Source organism: Oryzias latipes, chromosome 18 (genome assembly GCF_053564925.1).
Source record: "Oryzias latipes strain Hd-rR chromosome 18, Olatipes_Hd-rR_3.1".
Classification (NCBI taxonomy): domain Eukaryota; kingdom Metazoa; phylum Chordata; class Actinopteri; order Beloniformes; family Adrianichthyidae; genus Oryzias; species Oryzias latipes.
This window is the reverse complement of record NC_136254.1, coordinates 5,783,883-5,807,594: the sequence shown is the minus strand read 5'-3', so window position 1 is coordinate 5,807,594 and position 23,712 is coordinate 5,783,883. Positions and strand designations below refer to the sequence as shown.

General features: G+C 40.3%; 1 protein-coding gene and 2 non-coding genes across 5 annotated transcripts in view; 2 read left to right on the top strand and 1 right to left on the bottom strand.

Moving 5' to 3' along the window:
* Nucleotides 1-2,370: 2,370 nt before the first annotated feature.
* trnat-agu (transfer RNA threonine (anticodon AGU)) lies at nt 2,371-2,444 on the top strand. Its single transcript has one exon. It is a non-coding gene; the product is annotated as a tRNA-Thr (tRNA).
* Nucleotides 2,445-3,316: 872 nt separating this feature from the next.
* Nucleotides 3,317-3,398, bottom strand: trnas-uga (transfer RNA serine (anticodon UGA)). Its single transcript has one exon. It is a non-coding gene; the product is annotated as a tRNA-Ser (tRNA).
* Nucleotides 3,399-14,065: 10,667 nt separating this feature from the next.
* The window catches only part of zanl (zonadhesin, like), a 40,976-nt gene continuing 31,329 nt past the window's right edge, over nt 14,066-23,712 (top strand). For 2 of the 3 annotated variants that reach the window (XM_078936697.1, XM_078936698.1), the window contains exons 1-22: nt 14,121-14,240; nt 17,142-17,167; nt 17,360-17,506; nt 17,615-17,880; nt 18,004-18,088; nt 18,164-18,316; nt 18,511-18,675; nt 18,754-18,851; nt 19,147-19,225; nt 19,324-19,422; nt 19,516-19,709; nt 19,814-19,955; nt 20,076-20,320; nt 20,446-20,594; nt 20,796-20,924; nt 21,086-21,218; nt 21,313-21,454; nt 21,775-21,971; nt 22,172-22,310; nt 22,582-22,698; nt 23,175-23,299; nt 23,548-23,693. In XM_078936697.1, the coding sequence (XP_078792823.1) occupies nt 14,170-14,240; nt 17,142-17,167; nt 17,360-17,506; nt 17,615-17,880; nt 18,004-18,088; nt 18,164-18,316; nt 18,511-18,675; nt 18,754-18,851; nt 19,147-19,225; nt 19,324-19,422; nt 19,516-19,709; nt 19,814-19,955; nt 20,076-20,320; nt 20,446-20,594; nt 20,796-20,924; nt 21,086-21,218; nt 21,313-21,454; nt 21,775-21,971; nt 22,172-22,310; nt 22,582-22,698; nt 23,175-23,299; nt 23,548-23,693 (3,047 nt within the window). In that variant the 5' untranslated portion in view covers nt 14,121-14,169. Of the gene's footprint in view, nt 14,241-17,141; nt 17,168-17,359; nt 17,507-17,614; nt 17,881-18,003; nt 18,089-18,163; nt 18,317-18,510; nt 18,676-18,753; nt 18,852-19,146; nt 19,226-19,323; nt 19,423-19,515; nt 19,710-19,813; nt 19,956-20,075; nt 20,321-20,445; nt 20,595-20,795; nt 20,925-21,085; nt 21,219-21,312; nt 21,455-21,774; nt 21,972-22,171; nt 22,311-22,581; nt 22,699-23,174; nt 23,300-23,547; nt 23,694-23,712 lie in introns of all 3 variants that reach the window. The other variant, XM_023966188.2, reaches the window with a different exon arrangement.

The following is a 23,712-nucleotide window of genomic DNA, read 5'->3' as shown; positions in this document are numbered from 1 at the left end:
CAGCTTTGATTTGGGACTTACCCGCTTATCTGTGCAAACATCTATAAATATCATTAAAATAAGACAGTGATAGACAATAGGTGTGTCAGAACAGATGTCCTGTCAGTTTCTGTTGTCCATTTCCTAAATCCGTTAAATCCTTTTCTGGCCCACATGGATGTTGGAGCCTATCCTAGTCACTATTGGACAGAGGCGTTGTTCACCCTAGACGGTCTACAGTCAATTCACATTTTAAAAATAACTTATAGTTGTTGAGTTTTTATGTAATGAAGGTATGTTGTGGTTTTGTTGGTGGTCGAGGGGAGCTAGTCCAAAAGCAATTTTTAAAATTCTATCACTACAATAAAAATTACAACAATGTTTAGCAAGGTAAAGTTTTTGCGTCACGTCCGGTATTAAGGCTATTCCCTTCCCGTTAGCAGGTGCTCGCTTTCATTAATTTTTTCTCCATCTTCTGCCGTCGTGTTTTGCACTGGCTGCTTAACGGAAAGGGAATTCCCGACATGAACATGAGCATTCTTCACCTCCTCCATGTCTGTTTGCTAATACAGTACCATTACGCCATGTATAGTGATCTCAGTCATACTGATTTAGTTATGTTCTTGTGAAAGTGTTACACAAGTCATTTTACTTTATACATCAAAATGTCTGTCATTCCAGCCACTGTTACATGAAAAGAATCATTCTCAGAGTTGTGATCAGAATCAGAATTCATTTATTGTCATATGCACAGCTTTTACACCAACATACAGAAATTACTTCCAGTACAACCTATACAAGATCAGACATACAACAGATACACATATACAGTTCAGAGTTGACTGAGGCTGCAGCAATAAATGCGCTACCTTACTAGGATGGGTGTAGATGGGTTACCAATGGGGAGGGTCTGGGTCATTGGTGACAAAAAAAAGTCGTATCTCAACACTGTTTGTCACGATGTGTAGATACAAGAAAAAAAAAAACTACACCGTTTAAACACAGAAGCACATATTCACACGACACACAGTACACGAGGGAGGTAGTGAGGGGGGGCCCTCTGCGATACACTCCGAGCGCAGCCATGGAGCGGTCGGGGGGGGGGGGGGGGGGGGGGGGCCTGAGAAGCAGCATCAACCTTCAACACAACAGCTGTTTTCACACTCTGGAAGCGAATATCTTGTTTTGTTGGAGCCAAGGACAGGAGTCCTCAGCTCAGAGGTGGGGGTGGGGATCAGAGTGGATCGCAGCTTTAAAAACATATTGATTTTAACTATAAGTACCAAAGGAAACTGTGTGATGGGATAAGCAGGAGTACCATCTTGGGCTTGGTGCAAATCACTTTCCATTTCAACCCAACAGTACAAAACGGGAACATAGCATTCATACCAAACAGTGACAAAGAGTGAATGTTGTTTGAGAGAGGAGCAGGCAGGAAGACTGCTATTTGGGATAAGTAACAGGAAGTTACTCATGGAAAAAGGGTCGAATATCCTCTATTTTGGGAGGAATGATCAATGGTGGAAAGTTTCTAAAACTTGAAGTGAATGAAAGTGACAGTGCGGCGCCAGGAGATCTAACTGTAACCACAGAACCTGGAAAATATGGGAAAACACTTTCACACTGATCATATGAGGAAACATCAGTGAGTCACAGTTAAAATAACAGCACGTACAGTTTTAAAACCTTCTAGACAAATAAACTAATACCGTCTGATAAAAGACGCTGGTAACGTTACACTGAGATAGAACGGTTTGGTTTTAGAATTACGGCTGAAATTTTGCTTTTGACTTCCACTCAGAACCTTTCCCAATCTACTCATCACAAAATTAAAAGCCTGATGTTTTGAGATGTACTGTAGCATGTAACCCAATGCAATGTTAGTTAACAGGCTAAATGTAACACGGTCATGTGTGTACTTTAAACAAAGATCTTGTTCCTTTTGTTACATTATTAAGATCACTCCAGAATGTGTAATTATAGATACCTTAAAAATATGTCTGTATGATCCCGAATGAATTCATATTTGCAGGATTCTTCTCTAGTGCCATAACTATCAGGAGCTAACTTGTCACTGGATGGGGACGTCTCATGGTAGATGATTTGGAGACAAAGCAGATTGAGGTGGTTTGGACGTGTTGAGAGGAGGAACACTGATGATTGGGGAAAAGGTGTTTAGGTAGGTACTGGGAAAGATGGCTTCAGGGAGACTTAAGAGAAGGGCCATGGATGTAGTGCAGGAGGACATGAGGGTAATTGGTGTGAGTGAAGAGAACCCAGTATAGGATTAGATGGAGTGGGAATCCTCTTTCCTATAAATCCCTTAGAAAGAATCATATAGTGGTGCTGTAAGTGATATATTATGTAATATTGACCATTATCTTCCCACATGGCGCCGTGGCTTAGTTGGTTAAAGCGCCTGTCTAGTAAACAGGAGATCCTGGGTTCGAATCCCAGCGGTGCCTTTTCTGTCTAGCCGTGATTTCATCTGAACTGTCCGATGTCTTATTTTTTGTCCAGAAAAAAACATTTGGAAATTCACTTTAACTAGAAAAAGGATTATTTAATTTATCACTTTAGATTAAACTGGCCCTTCTGTGTTGTTCGTACGTATAATTGACTAATCTAGTCATTTTACATATTCAGCAAAAAAAAAAAAAAACATGCCTCTGTGACTTGCATTACAAGAAATTACAGTGATGAATAAAAATATATTACAAAAAAGTTATGTCAGGTTTAATTTTTTTTTTACAGTTAAAAAACGAAAACATGGTGACATGCCAGAAGACTAGGAAACTATTATTTTCAGTGTAATAGCAGTTTTCCTCTGTCACTAATATAAAAAAACATTATTAGTTATTTAGTTATATTACATTATTTACTTATTAAGGTTGAAAGCAATCTTTAAAAAAGAAGAAAATTCCGTTATAAATACAAGGCAAGTCTTTTATGGCAGATGACGTGACTCTTTCAATTAGACCAAAAGTTCAGTAGCTTCAACCATTTCTTCACTCGTAGATAGTTGAATTCCCTTACAATCCGAGACATGCATGCATGTAGTGCATGTAGAAATCGTTGTTCAGGCTTTTTAACAGCATAACAGCATACAGTACAGAGCGACACCCGCTGTTCCTGCATCGTAACTGCATTACCAAGAGCCTTTATTTTGAAGGCTAAACACTGAGCATACCGGATATGAACAAAGCCGTTGTTTGTTTTTTTTGAAGGGGGGTCGAGAGTTCGCCTACTCATACAAAAACATTACGTAGATATAAGATAACAGAATGGAAAAATGCAAATATCAACGATTATTCTTAAAAAGATCACTAAAGACATACGCTGCGAGCAGGGTTCGAACCTGCGCGGGAAGATCCCATTGGATTTCAAGTCCAACGCCTTAACCACTCGGCCATCGCAGCACACACTTATAGACTGAGGCATTAATATTGTTATCCAAACACAACTGGACAGCACGGGTTCTGATAGGTGGAAGTCGAAAACGTTTTAAGAGTACACTTATACTTCTATGCTGAAACATCTGTGATTTTATCTTTAAATAATTTGAACTAAAGTATTTAAGAAATGCAGTTCTTTTCGGTATTAATGTGGAATATTTAGTTAAACGTTGCTTTACCAAAAGACACAAACAAAAGACATAACTCAAATTCACGACCGCGGTCAAGTGAGCCGACATCTGCGGAAGCGCGGTCACGCCAGCCGTCACTGACTTTTAGCATGCGCGTTTACATCATAGTTTACGGTACACACACCCAGCGAGCTGGAAAGACGGCATAAAGCGCTGATATCACCCATGTCACTGTTATACCCATTATAGAAATTACATGTACACACACCCAGCGAGCTGGAAAGACGGCATAAAGCGCTGATATCACCCATGTCACTGTTATACCCATTATAGAAATTACATGTACTGTACTCTGAAATAAATGAGAGTTATTGCATGCCCTGTATCGTTATTTGATGTACAAATGTATTCATTTGGATTGCATGTCTGTTCATTCCATAATAAACTACCAGAAATAACGTGTTTTGTCTGAAATATAATAATCAGACAGATTCTAAAAGTGAGATTCAACACTGACAAGAGTGTTTTGTGGGTTGTTGAGCATGACATGGAATGGAATCAAGCAGAAATGAAGAAACTCCAAGTAAAATCACATCTGGTCCTGTCAACTCTTTCTAAAGTTGCTTCATTTAAGGTGACACAAAACTTTCACTGGATTATTGTTGGTAATGATGTTCATGATCAGCACAGCAAGTTTGAAGAAGAATGACTGCAGAATATTAGAGATATTAAAGTTATAGTTCTCCTAAGCATCCTGCCTTTATAGTTAAATTAAAACATTTGAACCATCCAAAATACTCCTTCATCAAAAGGTGACGCAAAATTTTCACTGGAATATTGTTGGTATTGATGTTCATGACCATCACAGCAAGTTTGAAGAAATTTGGTTGTAGAAAAATACAGATATTGACATTGTATACCAATTCTGGCCTCCTCATTCATAGTCGGAGTATAACATGTTTATAAACCTCCATATTAGGTAAATACAGGCTGTCCGTTGGTCTGGACAAATTACGACACTACCATAGAAGAAGATATTATGCGGTCCGTTGTAAACAAACAGAGCTGCGACATAGAGCGAGATCATCTTCTAAACGTGCTTTGATTATTGTTATGATTATTATTAAGTGCATTTGCGGCCGAACGGACTGCAGTCCGAACCACGCACTGTAACAAAGCACCTTCCCTGTCTGCCAAGACGAAGCAGCGAGACTGCAGCTGCTCTGCTCAGAGACACGGTTCACTCGTGCGGAGCAGCAGGTTCATTCTAACAGCCACAGATCTTTTTACAAAGTGGGTTGTCGCAAAATCTAAATGAACACTACAAAGAACAATGTCAGACACAATGTATGAAAGAAGAGAACTTGACTGTGGTTGCAGCCTACAGGCCGAACAGCAGTTTGTAGTACCTGACCTTATTGGTGTCTGTCGAAGGGGTACTGGAAAGTCCCCCGTTTGGGGGACTTCATTGTCCCACAAGCAGCTGATGAGTACTGACAGTGTATGCAGGCTGCGGCTTGGGCTTTTGTGGAGGAAAAAACTCGGCCTTGGGAGGAGTTTGGGAAGCCCATGGAGTAGGACTATCAGATAGCCTTGAAGAGATTCTGGCAAGCCATCTGGAGCCTCATGAAGGGAAAGCAGTCTTCTTACTGTTTTCAGTTCAGGTGGGAAGCTGTTGACTTCCACTGGGGACTTGGGCAGCCAAATGAGGGAATCCGGTCATTTGTTGCATTTTCGGTCACTGTTGATGAAAGCACTGACTGCATTGAGGTGTTGAACTGACCGTCACAGCGGACACAGCAACAGCTGATGACATAGTCAGCTCTCTAGTTTCTGTGCCAGACAATGTTGAAGTGAAGTGGTCGCGTGATGTCAGTCTGGTCACCGATGGCGTCGCATCAAAGGTCAGGAAGAAGGCAGGTGTTGCCACAAAATTCAGGCAGAAACCAGGAAAAGATTCTTGGACATTTCATAGTGTTTTTCACACTATGAAAGGCAGGTGTAGGCAGGTGTTTCATGTTTTTCGGTAGCCCCTCTTGAGTTTATCATCGGGATTGCTTCAGTGACAGATGTAAAATATTCAGTCAGTATAAAATTGAATAGACCTTTTTTTAAGTGAAATTAATTTGATTTAATATCCATTGGCCTCTGTGAATGGATGTGTAAATAATAAATGTAAACCAATGTTGGTTGAGGCATGTTTTCCAAATGAGTAAAAAAACAAGAGCAAAGCTGTCATTTTGCCTTTATGTTACTGGTCCGCCCACTTGAATGTGGCCCCCGAATCAAAATGAGTTTGACACCCCTGCTGTAGAGACTACGTCTCTCGGCTGGCCTGTAAACGCCTCAGGTCCACCAGAGGAGATGGAGGAAGTGGCCAGGGAGAGGTAAGTCTGGACATCTTTGCTTAGACAGCTGCCCCACGACCCAGTCCTAGATGAGTGGAAGAAGATGGATGGATAACTTCATTGTTAGAAATATACCATCATACCAGAAGTGTCACTTTGATTAAAATATTGTACTCAAGTTTTTTTATGTTTGTGGACAGCTAAGGAAAAATATAACATTTATTGCCACATTTTAACACTAATTTAAAATGGATTTACTTTGTAACTAATTACTTTTAAGATGCAGTAACTGAGTCACTAACTCAAATACTTTTTGGGCAATGTAACAAGTAAATGTAAGCTTTAAATTCAACTTGATATTAAATTCTTAGTTCATTTTTTGGTGTGAATTGCTCTTAGTCTGGCCCATCAGTTTGCATTAGGAGACCAAGAAAGGGGCCATTAGTGTGGAATTTCTTTTGGGCATGGTCTTGCACGATACCAGCCCGGGCAGAACGAGTCTCACCAAAGTTATGCTTGGGGAAAACCAGAGCTGTGGGATGTTATGGTGCTGAAGTATTCAAGGCTACATCTACAGCATCAGCAGCAGCTACTGCAGGGCTGGGAGCAACTGGGACAGCAAACACAAAAATTATAATAGATCCCCTTCCTCAGACCAACACACAGCCCCCCACCCCTTTCCCACCTCCCACCCCCTAACTGATGGAGATAGACAATGGGAAATAGGGAAATAGGCTAAGCACGAAAACAAAATGTTGGTTGTTGGAAACGCTAATATTTGGGACCTCCTTCTCTGTGAAAAGCTGCATAACCGGCCAAATGCAGCATTACAGGCGGGGACCAGCCTCACCACAGCGAAGTGGCGAACAGCAGCCGACACGGATGGAGAGGAAGCACCGGAAATAAAAATGAGAATCAAAGAGTAAACATGCCAATAAAAGCAATAAATAAAGAATAAAACATTGAAATAAGGAATAATGAAATAAATGGTTAATAAACCTACAGTTTAAATTCATATTACAAGATAAAATTGATAAATAAATACTGAACGAAATTTAAAATAAAACAATAATGTCAAAAGTAGTAAAATGAGCTAAAAGCCCAGTTAAAAAGATGGGTCTTGAGCCTTTTCTTAAAAGCAACTATGCTCTCTGCGGCTCTCAGACAGTTAAGAGAAGTCAAGTCAGACAATGGATTATACTAAAACCAGAATTAGGAAGCTAACGGGGAGCTATCAAAAACTAAATAGGGACTCCTAACCTAAGAAAACACCAAGAAAGGCATTGACACCCAACACGGGTATTATGATGGGCCTGTTTTCATCTGCATCATGGACATGATGGTGTCACAGAGAAGTTGTGGGTACTGGTGGTTTGCAGAGAGAAGATGTTCAGCTCCTTCTTCAGATGAAAGTGATAAACTCTGAGCTCCTGCTGTACACACCTCAAGCACTTCTGCATAGTTTAATTAAAAATCTAAATTAGTGTGCGAGTCATTGATGAGCACATTTTATGTGGAATACAGCAGACATTTGCCATTAAACCCAACCACACCTTCGAAAGCTTCCAGAAATGAGAGGATGCATCATGAAGGTCAGTACAAAGGTCCACACTCTGGAGAAACTCCTTCAGTATCTTTATAAGGGGAGGACACGCCCAGTAACACATAACAAACTCATGTTGATGATGGGATCTTTTATGATACAAAGCTGCTCAACACGTCAGGTCAACTGAGTTTAATGCTTATCTGTTATCTTCGTTTAACAAGATGCTTCAGAGGGGAAAAAAGGAACACTTTGTTTCGTACAGCAATTGCCCTATTCTTGACCAAAATAAGTGCTGACTTCACTGAAATGCCTTAGAGAGGACTTTTTCCAGCCCCATGCAGCCTGTCCCATTTAATTCCCAAATGCTCTGAAGGTCTTCATGACGAAGAGGTTCTCCGCCCAGCAGTACCTCCAGCTGTTTTCTCAAGACAAACCCTTTTGGCACTTTTATGAGCTATCAAAACCTCTAAGAGCCCGTAAATCCAGAAAGGCTGAGCCCAAAGTTTCCTTAATGAGGTGCATGATGACTGAAGGTCACTCTTTTTACTTGCATTGACTGTGCGTTCTGATCAAGGCCGTGACAGCCCACTATCCACCCCGGAGCTGTCATTGTTTTCCTGCCCAGCACAGCTGATTTACCTTATGGAAGAGAGATAAAGAAGGCTGTCGACTTGCCCTGTGTTGATGACCCCTTTATTCTTTTTTTATGCACTTTAAATAACTGTCTCCTACAGTTAATGCACAAAACAGGGGTTGGAAACATAAGTGTTGAATCGGTTGTGATGTTTTAAACAACACATATTTGGTGTGTGACAGCTGTTTTTGCTGCTGTGGTCTCGATAGTTTTACCAAATAAAACAACCAAAGTCAAAACTGAAAAACTTTAGCCACTTGGTCATCCTCCATTACATTGAAGGATAAAGTATCCAACTTTCTTGCCAGAAAGACTTAGTTACTGTATGGGAAAACCTTTATTATGAGCACAGATGGTTGTTGTGGTTGAGGAGCAGGTTTCTGCACACATCAGGAGGAATTTTGGTTCAACCTTGCGATGCAGGACAGAGCGCTTTAAGAACCTATTTGTCCCTTCAGCTATCAGGCTGTTTAACGAATCTGCCTAATATGAACTGCTATTTTATTTTGTGAACTTTTATTTTATTGTTATTTATTGTGTGTTTGGCTGCTGGACACCTGAATTTCTCCCTTGGCAGATTAATAAAGTTTTCATCCATCTATCTATCTATCTATCTATCTATCTATCTATCTATCTATCTATCTATCTATCTATCTATCTATCTATCTATCTATCTATCTATCTATCTATCTATCTATCTATCTATCTATCTATCTATCTATCTATCTATCAATCTATCTATCTATCTGTCTGTCTGTCTGTCTGTCTGTCTGTCTGTCTGTCTGTCTGTCTGTCTGTCTGTCTGTCTGTCTGTCTGTCTGTCTGTCTGTCTGTCTGTCTGTCTGTCTATCTACTATCTATCTATCTATCTTCTTTACAAATGACTTCTTTACAAATCATTCAGATTTGGTGGCTGCGGCTTGGCATCTGTGAGCCTCGGCTCTCTCCATAGGTTTTCTACAGGATTGAGGTCCAGAGACTGGCTGGACCCCTCCATGACCTTTATCTGCTTTTCCTTCAGCCATTACTTGGTTGTCTTGGCTGAACGTTTGGGATCAATATCCTGTTGGAAGACTCCTCCATGGCCCGTTTTACATGTAAGCCTCCTGGTGGAGGAAAAGAGGTTCTCACTCGGGATCTCCACAGTGAAGAAGCCCTGTGCAGAGGAACACCCACAAAGCCTAATGTTGATCATGTAGCTCAAAAGGTGAAAGTGCAGACCTGATCTAATGACTCAGCTTTCACATGTAAGTAACGCTATGCGTGTTGCAGTGAAAGTGTGTGCATAGAATGGGGCAATCATAGAGATGTTGATGTTTTCCAGGTTACCATGGAGACCTGCTGTCATTTTAGGTTGTAAAGAAAATACCTGAAACCATTTTTTTCCTGAAGATTGTCATATGTCCACCACCACCAGTCCATGAAATACAGAGTTTAGAAGTACAGAGAAAGTATAATAGGTTTACTATGTTTTTGTACAAACTAAACAGTGAGTGGCCTAAAGAGAATGGTTTACTGTTGGTGATTCTTTTAGTTTGATGAAAACTAAGCAATAAAAACAGTTTCAGGTCATTGTATGTGACAAAATCTTAGTTTCTGGTGAATTATTCCCAGCCATGTGGTAAACCTTTGCTTATTTCTGCCAGTAAAGTTACTGTGAACTTGGTAGCTTCCTTCCCCACCTCTCTGCGCTGTGCACTGTATGTGACTCAGAAGAGGAACTGCTGAGATAAAGCTAAAGCTAGGGACACATAATAATTTGTCACCAGCTATATTTCCATTCCTTCAAAGAACACTGCAGGTCCAAAATAGAAAATAAGGATTGATGGGTACTGCAGTTGTTCTTTGCTGGTTCGCTCACCCACTGATTGAGATCTGTAGAAGTCAAAGTGACCATTGGAGGTGATGGTCAGTGACATGTGCTGAGAGTGAGTAGAAACCAATAAGCTACAGTTGCTCCATTCACCAACCTGATAGACCCAACAGAACTGTTTGCCTGTCTCACTGATAAAGTTGGGTGGGTTGGACCCTGTTCCTGTGCAGGTTTCATAAATGGACCAAGCCCTCACAGAAAGCAAAATTGCCCTGCGTGCAACTGCATGGATCATTTAAACCCCCAATAAAGCAATCAAAAAAGATGGCCCACCACTAAAACAATTAATACAAAATCACAAAAACAATGAAACACTTCTGGCCTGTTGGGAAATGAATTCCCACAATAGCATATTTGTTTATCAAAAAAAATAACAAAAAAGTAGAAAAAAAAGTTAATGAATGTTTGAAATAGCTCCAACAGTGAAACAGTACCAACTATCAAAAACTGTTGATTAGAAGTTGCCTTCTCTGCATCCTTTTCACTCACAACAACCGCTCTCAGCCCCTCTTCTCTACATCCATGCTGCCGCTGACCTTCATTTCTTTTCAGAGCAAACCTCGAACCTCTCTAGACGTTCCTCCAATTTCTCCCAGCTCTCACTACAGGTCACAATGGCATCTGCAAACATCAGATTCCTATCTGACATCACCTGTCAGTCTGTCCATCACCAAAACAAACAAGATGGGGCTGAAAGCTGATGCTTGGTGCAGTCCCTCCTCCACCTTGAGCTCCTAAATCCCACCAACAGGTAGGGATGTAACTATTCATTGTAACCCTTGTACTATCCTAGGCACTTTAACATTGGGAGTTGGGTCATCTAGACCCACTAGACAGTGATCTGAACCTTTTTTCTTTAATGATTTGTGATCTTCACTGGTGTCCATGGATTAAACGAAATCCTCTTCACCTTTATCCACCTACGTCATGGTAGGGAGAACACGTCAATGGAAGGGTGGGGTCATAGGATAGGACAAGGGTTGACAACTATTCTATTCATATCATAATTTGTGGTTGCTGATAAGAGTCATAGTTTATATTGGTTCATTTTGAACGGTCTGACTCGATCTGATTCACTGACTTAAATTTAATCCAGGACATCTTTAGCCAAAACTTCAACCAGTGGGACTCAGGGAGAAATTCCTGGTACTGAACATTGAAGTTTTCCAGATTCCGTGGATTTATTCAAGATAATCAAGTGTAAATGAAATATATGTACACACAAGAAAGAATTGATGGTAAAAACATTCACAATTCAGTTTCCTAAAGTTCAGCCCACTGTTTTCCACATCCAAAGAATCCAAAAGGACATTATTAGAACATTCTAGCACACTGGATGGTCAGACGTCTTTGCTAAATTTAAAGTGTTTTGTACACTTTGGAATAGAATGACGGACTGATCAGTTTATGCAGTCATCACGTATGTTTTGTCCACTGGGATGCTCATTTTTACGTTATAGTAAAATACATTTACATTACCCAAATACAGATATTTCCAATATTGATACAATCTTTTATTTTTTTTTACACAATTTTACAATGATATAGGTCGATTCTATCAACAACTTGCCATCAGCTTTATTCCTCTGTAGTTTCTACAACTATCTTCGGCTCAATGCATTCTTCCACAAAATTGAACCACAACATCCCTCCACTCTCTAAGATTTTGTTGAACAGCCCAGTCAGAAACCTTTCTGTCACCTCTCCTAAACTCTTCCATACCTGCACAGGTGTGTTGTTAGGACTTCCCATCTTCCCACTCTTCATGCTCTTCAACGTCTTCATCTTCACTGATCTTTGCCACTTCTTGTTCCTCAACAGTCACCTCTTCTCTGAGCTCTCATCATTCATCAATTCTCCCTTTCATTAGTTCTCCTTTGATCTTTTCCTACTTGTGGAACATGTCGAATCATTTCCATCCCTTCTTGTTCGCCATAACCTGAAGTTCATCCCTCCATTCTTGTCTAACTACACAGATACAGCCTATTGTTGATAAGATATTGTCATCATAATCCACGTAAGAGAAACTCAAATTTACGCAAAGCAAAACTTTTTTTATAACCTTTTTTTTAAATGTACATAAAGGTGCTAATATAAATACAAGTGAGTAAATGTAATTTTTATTACTTACTCAAGTACTTGCTCAATATTCTTAAAGTCCCATTCTGATCATATTTCGGTCTATTGTAAAAGTGTTCCCAGTGGACATAGTTTCTGCAGAGCGGCAGGACTTCATTAGAAACTTGCAATCATTTCCCATCATCCCTTTGTTTATGCTCTCTCCCGCCAGCTTACAGCCCCTCACAACCCTAACCTAACATTACCGGTGCAACAAAAATTGCGAGCAATATTGGAGCTATTGAGCCATACAGTTTTGAGTCAGATTTCAGCTCAGAGGAGACAATCAGAATGGAGCGGAGCAAGGAGTTTGTGGCCTGTCGAATGTAGCTTTGACGTCACTGCTACAAGCTTTTTCAAACAGCACTTTTTATGTTCCTGATTGACAACCATTTGAAAAAGATATACTCAGAAATGAAATTTTGTTCTTAATTTTCTTTATATCTGTCCTCCATCATCAGGAAAATGCTACAAGAACATGTTAAAAACACCAAAAACACAATATCCATCAGAGTGGTTCTTTAAGATGAAGAGCAAGAACTATAATGAATGATTTTGACCTATCATTTTTATTTTTTAACCTACACAGCAGTGTTTATGTCACAGTAACAGTGAGAAACAGGCTGAGTAGAAACTGACACGGAAATAATTCCTGCAGGTTAGTCAATAGTTCTGTCACATTCAAAGTGATTACAGTACAGTAACAACACCGTCCTTGCAGTTCATATACAGATAACACATCCTGACACTTCAACCGCACTCACGGAAAAAAGCACACACCTACAAGCAAAGGTTAGTCTTTGGGTTACCAAGGTAACCACCAAAACATTTCAGGGAGGCATATATGTTAAAACTAAAAAAAAAAAAAGTGTTTTTTCCCCCCTGAGTTTTCTTGAGATAACTACAGTAGAGAAGTGGGGCAGCAGAGAAGTGGGGGTCCATAAAAGCTGCTTTAATTCAATTTTCCTTTTTTAAACCCCTTGAGGGGTTTTTTGGAGGGTCAAAGTGCAGGAGAGCGGAACCAGGTTTTTCAAATGAAACAAGACAACAACAAGACTGACCAAAAGGTGATGAGGTAGACTACTGATGGCAAAACAAAAGTGACACGAGGATCTGATAAAGAGACAAACTTCATATGGTTATATATGGAGGAGGAGGACGAGGAAGATGGAGTCAACCTTCTTCAACACAAGACGTGTTGTAAACTTGTTGTTAACTGATAACCCCTTAAGGTAGCATGATCACTTTAAACATGAAATGAAACACAAGAGCCATGGATCAGGGGGAAAGCGGACAAACATTTGAACTGATGCTGATAAAACAAAAACAAATCAACCCTGGTTGATTGTTCACATTTTGGCATAACCCATCAGGGTTCTCCACAGCAAATCAGATTTATATTTGATTTGCACAGGTGGTTTGGCAGAGATTTCTATGCCGGATACCCTTCCTGACACAACCCCTGTCTTTTATCCGTGGTACGGACCGCCACGGGGGGACCAGGCTTGGGCCCCTTTGTGGCAACATAACACTGGGACAAGTTAAAAAGACAAAGATCCCTAAATAACGTACAGCTGGTAGACCGCCATCATTCAGAGAGATGGTAAAAGCATATAGAAGGGATCAAAGGGAGAAATTTGACGGTTTTCCTGATGGAATGGGCTGATGGTCTAACAGGGGGAGGACACGGAGGGCAGTGGGTTGATGCAGCGATGAAGCAGTGATGCTGACTCCCCTTTGCAGAGAGGCTTGTTTGGTGGCAGAAAATCCCCGAGGCGACAGGCAGGTGTGTCCAGGTGATCAAAGTGTTCTGTTTATTACACAGCAAGCTTATGACAGTCCAAGTTCTTGGTTTTAACGTGGGGCATGATGGGGGTCCACACCCTCACTGCGGCACACACCCTGTCCATATCGTTCACTGTTACTCATTAACACATTTTGCAGCATTGCGTAACCGAGCCTAAACACCACCCAGGGAACAGGTCTTGTGTGGAAGAAGGTTGAATCCATCTTCTTCCTCCTCCTCCTCCTCCTCCATATATAACCTCTGCAGATGAGACTCTCTGTCTTCCTCTGCTGCCTGTCATGGACAGACTGCCGTTTATCTTTCTGCTCCTATGGATGTGCAGCTGCAGTGCCAATGAGGTCCCTCAAAGGTGGGTAACCTCACCAAGACATTCCTATAATAATCAGAAACTGATCAAACCCATTAATGATCTTTCTGTTTGTTCAATTTTTTGTTACATGTTCATAATTTCTTGATAAATTTTAGCTTTTTATGTTTGAAAGTCTAACAATTTAAACAACAACAAGCAAACAAAAAGCCTTTATATGTCATATTTAAAATCACAATTGATCATAAGATGATCTAAGAACGTTTTATTTATTATCTTTATTTAATTTTGGTTCTTGATAAATCGTCTGCATTTAATCTGACATGAACCAGATTATGACAGCAATGCCGTTTAAGAAAGAAACCAAACTCTATTTGACGTTTTATTGATAATCCTTATATTTAATTAATCTAAAGTGAATTACTGCAAGAAAATCTATTTATATTTATTAGTTATTATGCTGTCAAGAAGATAACATCATTTTCTGACATATTATTTTGAATTTTCCTTATTTTATAATTACTTTATATCGGAAATAGGTTTGCTGTATCTGTGTTTTGTAATTTTCTTATTATAGTATTAAATTATTTTTAACACTTGAAATTAATAAATAATCATAAGTACATATTAATTAAGAATAAATAAAATGCATAGATTTTTTTTTACAATTATTTTAACCAATTTTTATAATTATTTTTCCAATTGAGCAGCTTTAAAAAAATACGTTGTGAAGATTTTTTTTGTTGGTTTAATACAGTTTTGACAGAGGTTTAGAGTTTACACAAAAACAACTGGAAGTAAACTACAAACCCCAAACCCTTAATGACTCTGAATAAGAATGAGAATTTACAAGTGAAAAAACTGAAAAGGGTTTTAAAGTTTGGCAGTGACTCAAACAAAACCCTGTTTTTCTTTTCATGAAGCTGAAAATGGATTGTTTTGTGTTGGAAAGATCTGCGCTTTACCGTTTAGACGAGACTGACACAGTTCTTTATAATTACAAATATAAAGAAAGATTAATAAATGAACAGCTCTAATTTTACATTTCTGAGGTTTTATTTTATCTTACTTTTTTGTACTAACAGTTTCATTATGCACTTTTTTTTAGCATATTTTATATGAAAACTCTGTTATTTTAGTCTGTGAATTCACCTTTTAATGGGTTTTGGCCTGGTAGTGAATATATGCATACTGTATAAAAAGAAAGGTTCTCTGGGTTAAAAGTCTCATATTATTTAATATTGCTTGATGACATCAGGTTTTGTCATTTGGAGGAAGAGATTAGACATAATATGAGACAAGGTTTCCACCCAGGAAATGATCAATTTGAACTTCTGCCCTCAGGGAGAACTTATTAAACTCTGGAAACGAGAAGAAACAGACTGAACATTTTATTTGTCTTCTTAAATTGCATTGAAACAGTAAATACTTTAATCAAAAAAAAAAAAATACTAATGTAAATTGTCAATGTGTGCGTGGATGTGTATTTTGTCTTCAAACTTTTATAATTTTATTGTATCTTTTTTATGGCTTTATAGTTCATCGCTACTCCTTATTTAATTACCAGTATTTGTTTTCATTGCTCCTTTTTATCAATGCAGTGCACACGTGCAACTGCAGATTGGATTAATCTGATTTGAGGCTCCGTGTTTTGCTATTCTGAGTAATAAATGCCGCGACAATTCAATTTATGCCTCGGAAGTGTTTAAAAGGGTAGCAGAATGATTCCTAAAAAGAAAAAACCAAAGACGTTCATGGATCTATCAGGTGGATGCATCAGAATTGAGCAGAGCAGGGAGCTTGAGGCCCATCCAGTGTGTTTTCTACCGAACAAATAGGATCTTTATTATACAGCGTTTCTCCTTCTACTCCTGATTCACAACGTTTTGAATAAAGAAATATTTAGAAATGCAATTTTGGGTATAAATATGTCCTCCATCATCCCAAAAATATCACAAAAACATTGTAAAACACCAAAAACACAATTTTGGTGGGAATTTAAATAAAATTTGCCCACATTGAACTAAAATCGTCCAGGAAGCTTTTGTACTCTAATTTAATCCGTATATGCTGACGTCCATGTTAAGTTTGGTAGACGCAGTTACTAAAGGGAATTTACTAAGTCATGAAAGCTGTCATTCTGTACAATGTTTAAAGGCCTCCAAGCAATACTTCTTATCAGTTATCTTATCATCTTGAGGTTGGATAGCATGTAACAGAAAAAAAGATGCGACAGCAATCTGCTTTATCTAACATTAGCTGGAACGTCAGAACGTTCAGGTGTTTCCTCTGTCCATTATCTGAGATTTTTTCACATTTATTTGTTTTATTTTTAGGTAATCTCCCCTATGTGCGATCAATACAGTTTTATTCTATTCTAGATTACTTCACCATTACCTCCAAATTCACTGGAATAGACGCATCAGTGTAGGTCGTGGACTTGTTACAAACTTTACAAAAATCTCTAGTGTTTGTGGTTACAGATAAAACTTGGGTAGAGTAGTCGATAAAAATAAAATGTTTGACCAGATCAAGATGAAGACACCTAAAATTGTTAGAAAAGAAAGCAGCAGAGCATCTCTGCTTCTCGTAGTACTGAAAATCCTGCCTTATTTGCTGCTGATTACCTGGAACAGATGTGTTTAGCTAATAAGGAGCTTTAATGGCAGATTGGCTGGAAAACATGTTTTCGCACCGGCCCGAAAGGCCTGGAATCTGACACTCCTTTAAGGGACCACGACTCACGAGAAGTTGGCTCATGGTTCAATCCTGTCTACTGCAGGACATAAATCTACACTCTTCTATCCTCCATTCCTGCATGAGGTCCACTAAAAGGGAATGAATAAGGCAAAATGTTATCAATAACCACTATAAGTCTTCTACCCGATAATGTCTTCTGCTTGTCCACCACTGGCTGATCCTCTGTTTTTGCATCTTTTGCAGACGGCAGATAAACCAGAGAGAAGAAGGTTTGTATCTTTTTTGTTCTAATAGCACACATATTGCATAGCAGAGTTTCAACACCTCATGTGCTCTGGACTGATGTGGACTTTAGCTTTATAATTTAACTGTCAACCATGACAGGCAACGAAAGGTCAAGATTTAGCCTTTCAAGAACAACACCAACAGACAGTCACTCACCTCTCTTGTTTGTCCAACAGTGGTTCTGACCTCCTGTGACTTCAACCAGGACAGTTCCCCGTTCTGCAGTTTCAGGCAGGACAACACAGACAACAGTGACTGGATCAGACATACGGGGGGAACTCCAACACCTAATACTGGGCCCAGCGGAGATTACCCGGATGGAGGTCCGCAGCCTTTATATCTTTTCTAGAAAAGCAGAACCAGCAAATGATGAATTATTCTGAGGTCCACCTAAGACAACTGCCTGCACTAACTTTCTTCTGTTCTTGCAGAGGGTTACTACATCTACCATGAAGGTGACAACGTGTCCAACGGACAGAAAGCTCGTCTGTTGAGCCCGGCCTTTTCCACGGCCGCCTCTCAGATTTGTGTCCAGTTTGTGTACTACATGTACGGCACTGATTATACCAATGTGCTGAGGGTTCTAAAAAAAACAGACAGTGCTGAGGAGGAGATCTGGAAAAGGACCGGTTCAATTAGCCCGTCGTGGCTGAATGGTGCTGTTACCGTGTCCAAACCCAGCAGTCAAAGCGTCACTGTGAGTCCTACATTCAACTACATCCTTAGACGGCTGGAGAGCAGCCAGTGTGCAACAACCCATGAATGGTTTACTCTGAAGATACAAGTATGTCTGAAAGAAAGGCCATCTGTGTGTCTGCAGGTTGTGTTTGAGGCTCAGAGAGGCCTTTCTTCATCATGTGATTCAGCTCTGGACAACATTGTCATCACAGAAGGAGCATGTCTCAGTGAGTTCTCACAGACCTTCCACAAAAGCACCTGTACTTTCTCATGGCGCTGATGTCCAAATGTTTGGTCCGCAGCTTGTCTCTCCGGCTGTGATTTCGACAAAAGTGGTGACCTGTGTGGATGGGAGACTCATGTAGACAATCCTGATGTGTACGGCTTCATTCAGTGGTCTGGACAGACAGACACTCCAGGCACAGGACCTGACGATGACTTCTCCACACCTGGAGGTCAGTCAAGATTTTCTCTTTCTTTTTGCAAATTCAACATTACATAGCATTGCCTGCAAAAGCTATGTCCCCCCACAAATTGATCTAATGGTAAAGGTTAAAAAGTAAATAATTAAAAATTGTCCATTAACTGGTTTACTTTTATGTAAATTGACAAAAGGAGCAGTTGTTCAAAACAAGTCTTCCACATGTAGGCGGACAGTACATGTTGATGGATTCCTATGATACCATGCCTGGAGAGAGTGCTCAACTCAGAAGTCCTGTAATAACCAACAGTGACGGATGTTTGGAGCTCACCTTCTATTACTACCTTTATGGCACCAGCACCACCATGAAGATCAGCGTTCACACCATCACAGGTAGTAGATGATGTGCATGTGTCAAAATTGGATCTAAAGTTACATTCCAATGTTTTAATATCCTTTTTTTCTCCCCAGATGTAAACCCTGGACCCGCACTCTTTGAGGTCACGGGGAACCAAGGTCAAGGCTGGAAGCTTGCCACCGTCCAGTATAAGGGAACTTCTGCCCCGAGGGTTTGTACATGAAGACCACAGTGGCCACTCTGTTGGATGACTGTTAACAAAATGAAATTAAACATGTCCAGGAACACAAATTCATTAAAGAAAAATTGTTTTAGTTTGTTTTGCTTTATCTCAGAAATCTGAATTGAAAATTTGCAATTGCAAACTTGTGTTCAGGAGTAGATATGCAATCTAAGAAGATATAGAAAGAAATCAAAGAGGCTCAAAATGTGTGTTTTTATTCATCAGTGTGTGTGTGGATGCATGTGAATCCACTGAATTTGTTTACCACACATATTTTTTCTAGTTTGTAATTATGGGAACCTATGGAGAAACCCCTGAGACAGACATTGCTATTGATGCTGTGTGCATTACAACCTGCAAAGGTGAGAATCCAGTTGCTGTTACACTGGGATTAAAACATGTGGATCAGTAATGGCACCTTGAAAGTTAATCTTTTCTTTCTTTTTCTTCTTTTCCAAAGCCCAACCGCCAACTTCAGAACCCTCTACACCTAAACCACCAACTCCAGAACCATCCACACCAAAGCCACCAACTCCTGAAGTGACAACCAAACCTCCAAGTATGTTATATCCTCATACACAGTTTTAGCATGTAAATAATTAATCATTACATTTTCTCATTTCTTTTGACTATTTTTCCTCTGTGTGTACAGAACCCTGCCCTCCTAACGCTGAGTACATAGAGTGTGGTCCAGCTTGTATCCCGACCTGTCAAGAACCATCCACCAACTGTTCTGGTTCCTGTATCAGCGGATGTTTCTGTAAACCGGGCTTCGTCTTTAAGGGACCTCGCTGTGTACCAATAGAGAAATGTGGCTGTCTGGATGAGGATGGTAACTACTATGAGGTCAGAGGTCAAAGTTACTATTTCACCTTTAAGAGAAGAAAAAACATGACAATAAATCATTTAGGTATAAATCTGATCTGTTGACTAATTGATCCTCTTTTCAGCCTGGCGAGGTTGTACTTGGAGACGGTTGTTCAAAACTCTGCCGCTGTGTTGGGAACTACACTCTGGAATGCACGGATAACTCCTGCGACCCTTCTGAGGAATGTCGAGAGGTGAACGGTGTTCCAGGCTGTTATCCTAAAGGTAAGAATGTCACATAGCTGCTAAAAATCCCTGTTCTGTGAAAAGAAGAAAAGTTAAAAGCTGCAAAATTCTTCCACAAGAAATTCCTGCAATTTATTCTTCTGGTTTTCTGTGTTTTAGACACATCCACCTGCATAGCATCAGGAGATCCTCACTACACCACCTTTGACAAGCACAGATACGATTTCATGGGAAACTGCAGCTATTTGATGTCAGGAATCTGCAACGCCACAAGTCTACCCTTCTTTGAGGTCCATGCGGACAATGAAAACCGATACAACAGTCCCACCATCTCCTACCTGAAGGCAGTGCACGTGTATGTGCACATGGTGAAGATCTCCATACTCAAAGGAGGCGTTGTGCAGGTAAGAAATGAGGGAGAGATTGTAAATGTCAATGCGTTAAAGGTTTCTATCATTGTGTATTGGTATTCCAACACTGTCTGTCGTTAGTAATCTGTAATTCTTTTTACTTGCCTGCTTGTGTGCAGGTGAATGGGACCAATGTCAACCTACCGTTGAACCCTGCCCCCGAAGTGTCTGTGTTCCAGTCAGGGAAGCATTACACCGTTTCCATGACCTTTGGTGTCACTGTTCGCTACGATGGAAACCACTTCATGGACATCAAAGTCATCAAAGAGTAAGTAAAGACCGCACAGTGTCCGCTCATAGCATCTTCACATCTGCTCTTGAAACCTTCAGATTTGGCAAAGTGACACGATAAGATAGAAACTAGTAATTTGTTAGTAATGAGAAAACACCAGCCATTATGGTTGTTGACAGTTTTCTTCATCTCTGATCCGTTTGTTGTTGTCTACCTTACTGACTTTGTGCTCTTTAGCTACCAGGACAAGTTATGTGGACTGTGTGGGGACTACAATGGAAATTCCAAAGATGACTTCCAAAAACCAGATGGAACCATGACCAATGACGCCAACGAGTTTGGACACAGCTGGAACACTGATCCAGAGTGAGTCTTTGTGGATATAACTTTCCCTGCATGAGGTTCAATCTAAAAAACAACTTAAAGGAGTTTCTTTCAGAGTTGAACCCTTGCATAGTTCCGTTTTTGTTTAGTATGGAGAAAGGCTTAAATATTAACAATTTTTAACTTCCTATTTATGATATAAGGTGTAATAAGCAACCCAACGCCACCATCCCTGGATGTGAACCAGGAGAACAGGAACTGTATGAGGGTTACTGTGGAATCCTGCTGGACAAAAATGGTCCCTTCGCAGTGTGCCACGGCAAAGTCAACCCCAACGTATGTCCACATATTGTTGAAGGTTTATCTTAAAAGTTTTGTTATGTTTTGAGTTTAAGAACATGTGAATTACAAGCCATGCTTTTCTCTCCAGAACTACTTCCAGGATTGTTTGTTTGACTTGTGTGAGCTGGAGGGAGCCAAACCCATTCTGTGTGAAGCCATTGAAGCCTACGTCAACGAGTGTCAAGACCGTGGAGTTGACATTGGACCCTGGAGGAACGAAACCTTCTGCCGTAAGTCTGAGTCAATAAATAGCTGAAGAAGAGCAGAGTAGAAGAAATAGACCCTCCTCTAAAAGTGGATTTACTCCCCCATCAATGTTGTTTGAGGATGGACACCAGCAGGTAGACACTTGTCAATAGACTCAATGAGCATTGATCTGCTTTACGCTAAATCGTCACTTTTAATATTCCAGACTGTTTTAGCCCAAGAAAAATTGAAAGGTTTTGAAGACAGACGTTTAAATTGATTAACACCCATAAAAATGGCTCAATTGAGGCAGAGACAGATGAGTTTTAAAGAGAATAACAACTGTTTGTTGTCTTCCCCACAGCTCTGAAGTGTCCCCCCAACAGCCACTATGAGCCCTGTGCTGACCCCTGTCAGGACACCTGCTCTGGAAAGCCCTCCTCATGTGGGGGGGCCTGCTCTGAGGGATGTGTGTGTGATCCTGGCTACGTCCTGAGTGCTGGCAAATGTGTAAAGAGGGAGTCGTGCGGCTGCAAACACACCAACGGCCAGTATTATGAGGTACAGTGAACCTCTGTCTGTTGACAGACCCTACCATTCAGCAGGTGAAGGGGGGTAGGCAGGTCTTTGGATGCTCCCGTCCCACATTTCTCAGCTCTTTTTGTTAAATGTAGATGTTTGCTCAAATCAGCAGATGTGTCATCTATTAGAAAGTCTAACCAGTAAGTAGAACTAAACCATTTGTGTTGTTTGTCTGTCAGCCCGGAGAGGAGTTTTATGTGGAGGACTGTAAGCTCAAGTGCAGGTGTGATTCCCCCTTTGTCACCTGTGTGGCCTCTGACTGTCCCCCAATGCATGAGTGCAAAATGCAGGATGGAAAGTTGGGCTGCTACCCATCAAGTAAGTCTACAGCCACCGCAACTCAATCCGTAAATACTATATTCATTACCAAAGGGAGATGAAAATACAGTGGTATGAACCACATGTTTGGTTGGAAATGGTATCCACAAGTCAGTTTTCATTTTAACTTTCTCCTCAAATACCTTTTGTAGTAGATAATTAATAGACAGAACAATATGACTTGTTAATGCTACTGGAAGAAAAGAGATGGGTCACAAATATATGGCATATTTTCTGTTAGGTGTTCAGATTCTTTGTTTTTCTCCTGTAGGCTTTCAGGACTGCATTGTCTCTGGAGATCCTCACTACAACACATTTGACAAGAATTACTACACCTTCATGGGAACCTGCACCTACACATTAGCAAGAACATGCAGGAATGACTCCGGTAGGCGCAACTGGGCATTTCAGTTTACAAATATATATTCCAAAAGGCGTGTAAGCTAACTGAATTTGTCATTTGCACATTTTGAGTTCAGCATGAAACTCAGCAATTTCTGTCAGTCAAGCCAAGATGCAGAAAAAATTCTCAGCTCAGGGATCAAGAAAAAGTGTGCTTCAGGGTTTGAAACAGATTGGCAAAAGGTTATGGTAATATAAATGAAGAATAGAAATGTAGAGGTAGTATCTATGACTGTTCATTTCTTTTTAGCCAGATGTTACCAAACAAGTCTTTTCTATGACCCTGATCTTGAGAGATCTCATACTGGAAAGCTTTTGACCTATGATGATGCGTGTTCAGAGTGAAATGTTTTAAATCAAATAAATCAAGGCTCATTATTGACAATGAAGCAATTCATTGAGCCTAACGTCCAGTCTGCCTTTGACTGATGTCTCTTGTGATTGGTGGATGCTCCTGTGCAGATCCCTGGTTCTCTGTGGAGGGGAAGAATGAAGAGCGAGGGGTGTCAGGAGTGTCCTACCTGAAGAAACTCTATGTCACCGTCAACAACATCACAGTGACCCTGATGAAGTCCAGGACAACTCTGGTCAGTTTAAACCACAAGTCATAAACTTCAGGCTTTGAGGGCCTACATGTTTTCCAACTGGCCTGCCATTGAAACTTCCTGGATTTACTCTCTGCTCTTTTGTTTTTTCACTCATCCTCTTCTGCTTTAGTTCAGCTACATCTGAACTCTTTTTTTTCTTTGCTTGTTCTCAAATGTAAACTGGATATCATTCATCTTTGCTGTTTTAATCCCATTTCTGATACAGTCTTTGTGTTCACGTGTTGCAGGTGAACGGCAAGCGTGTGGCCTTCCCTCACAACCCCTCCCCACTCATGTCCCTCAGTCTTTCCGGTCAGTACGTCATCCTGCAGACCACCTTTGGCCTGAGGGTGCGCTGGGATGGAAATCATCACGCCCAGATCTCCGTCCCCAGGTTGGTTTGGTTCTCACGA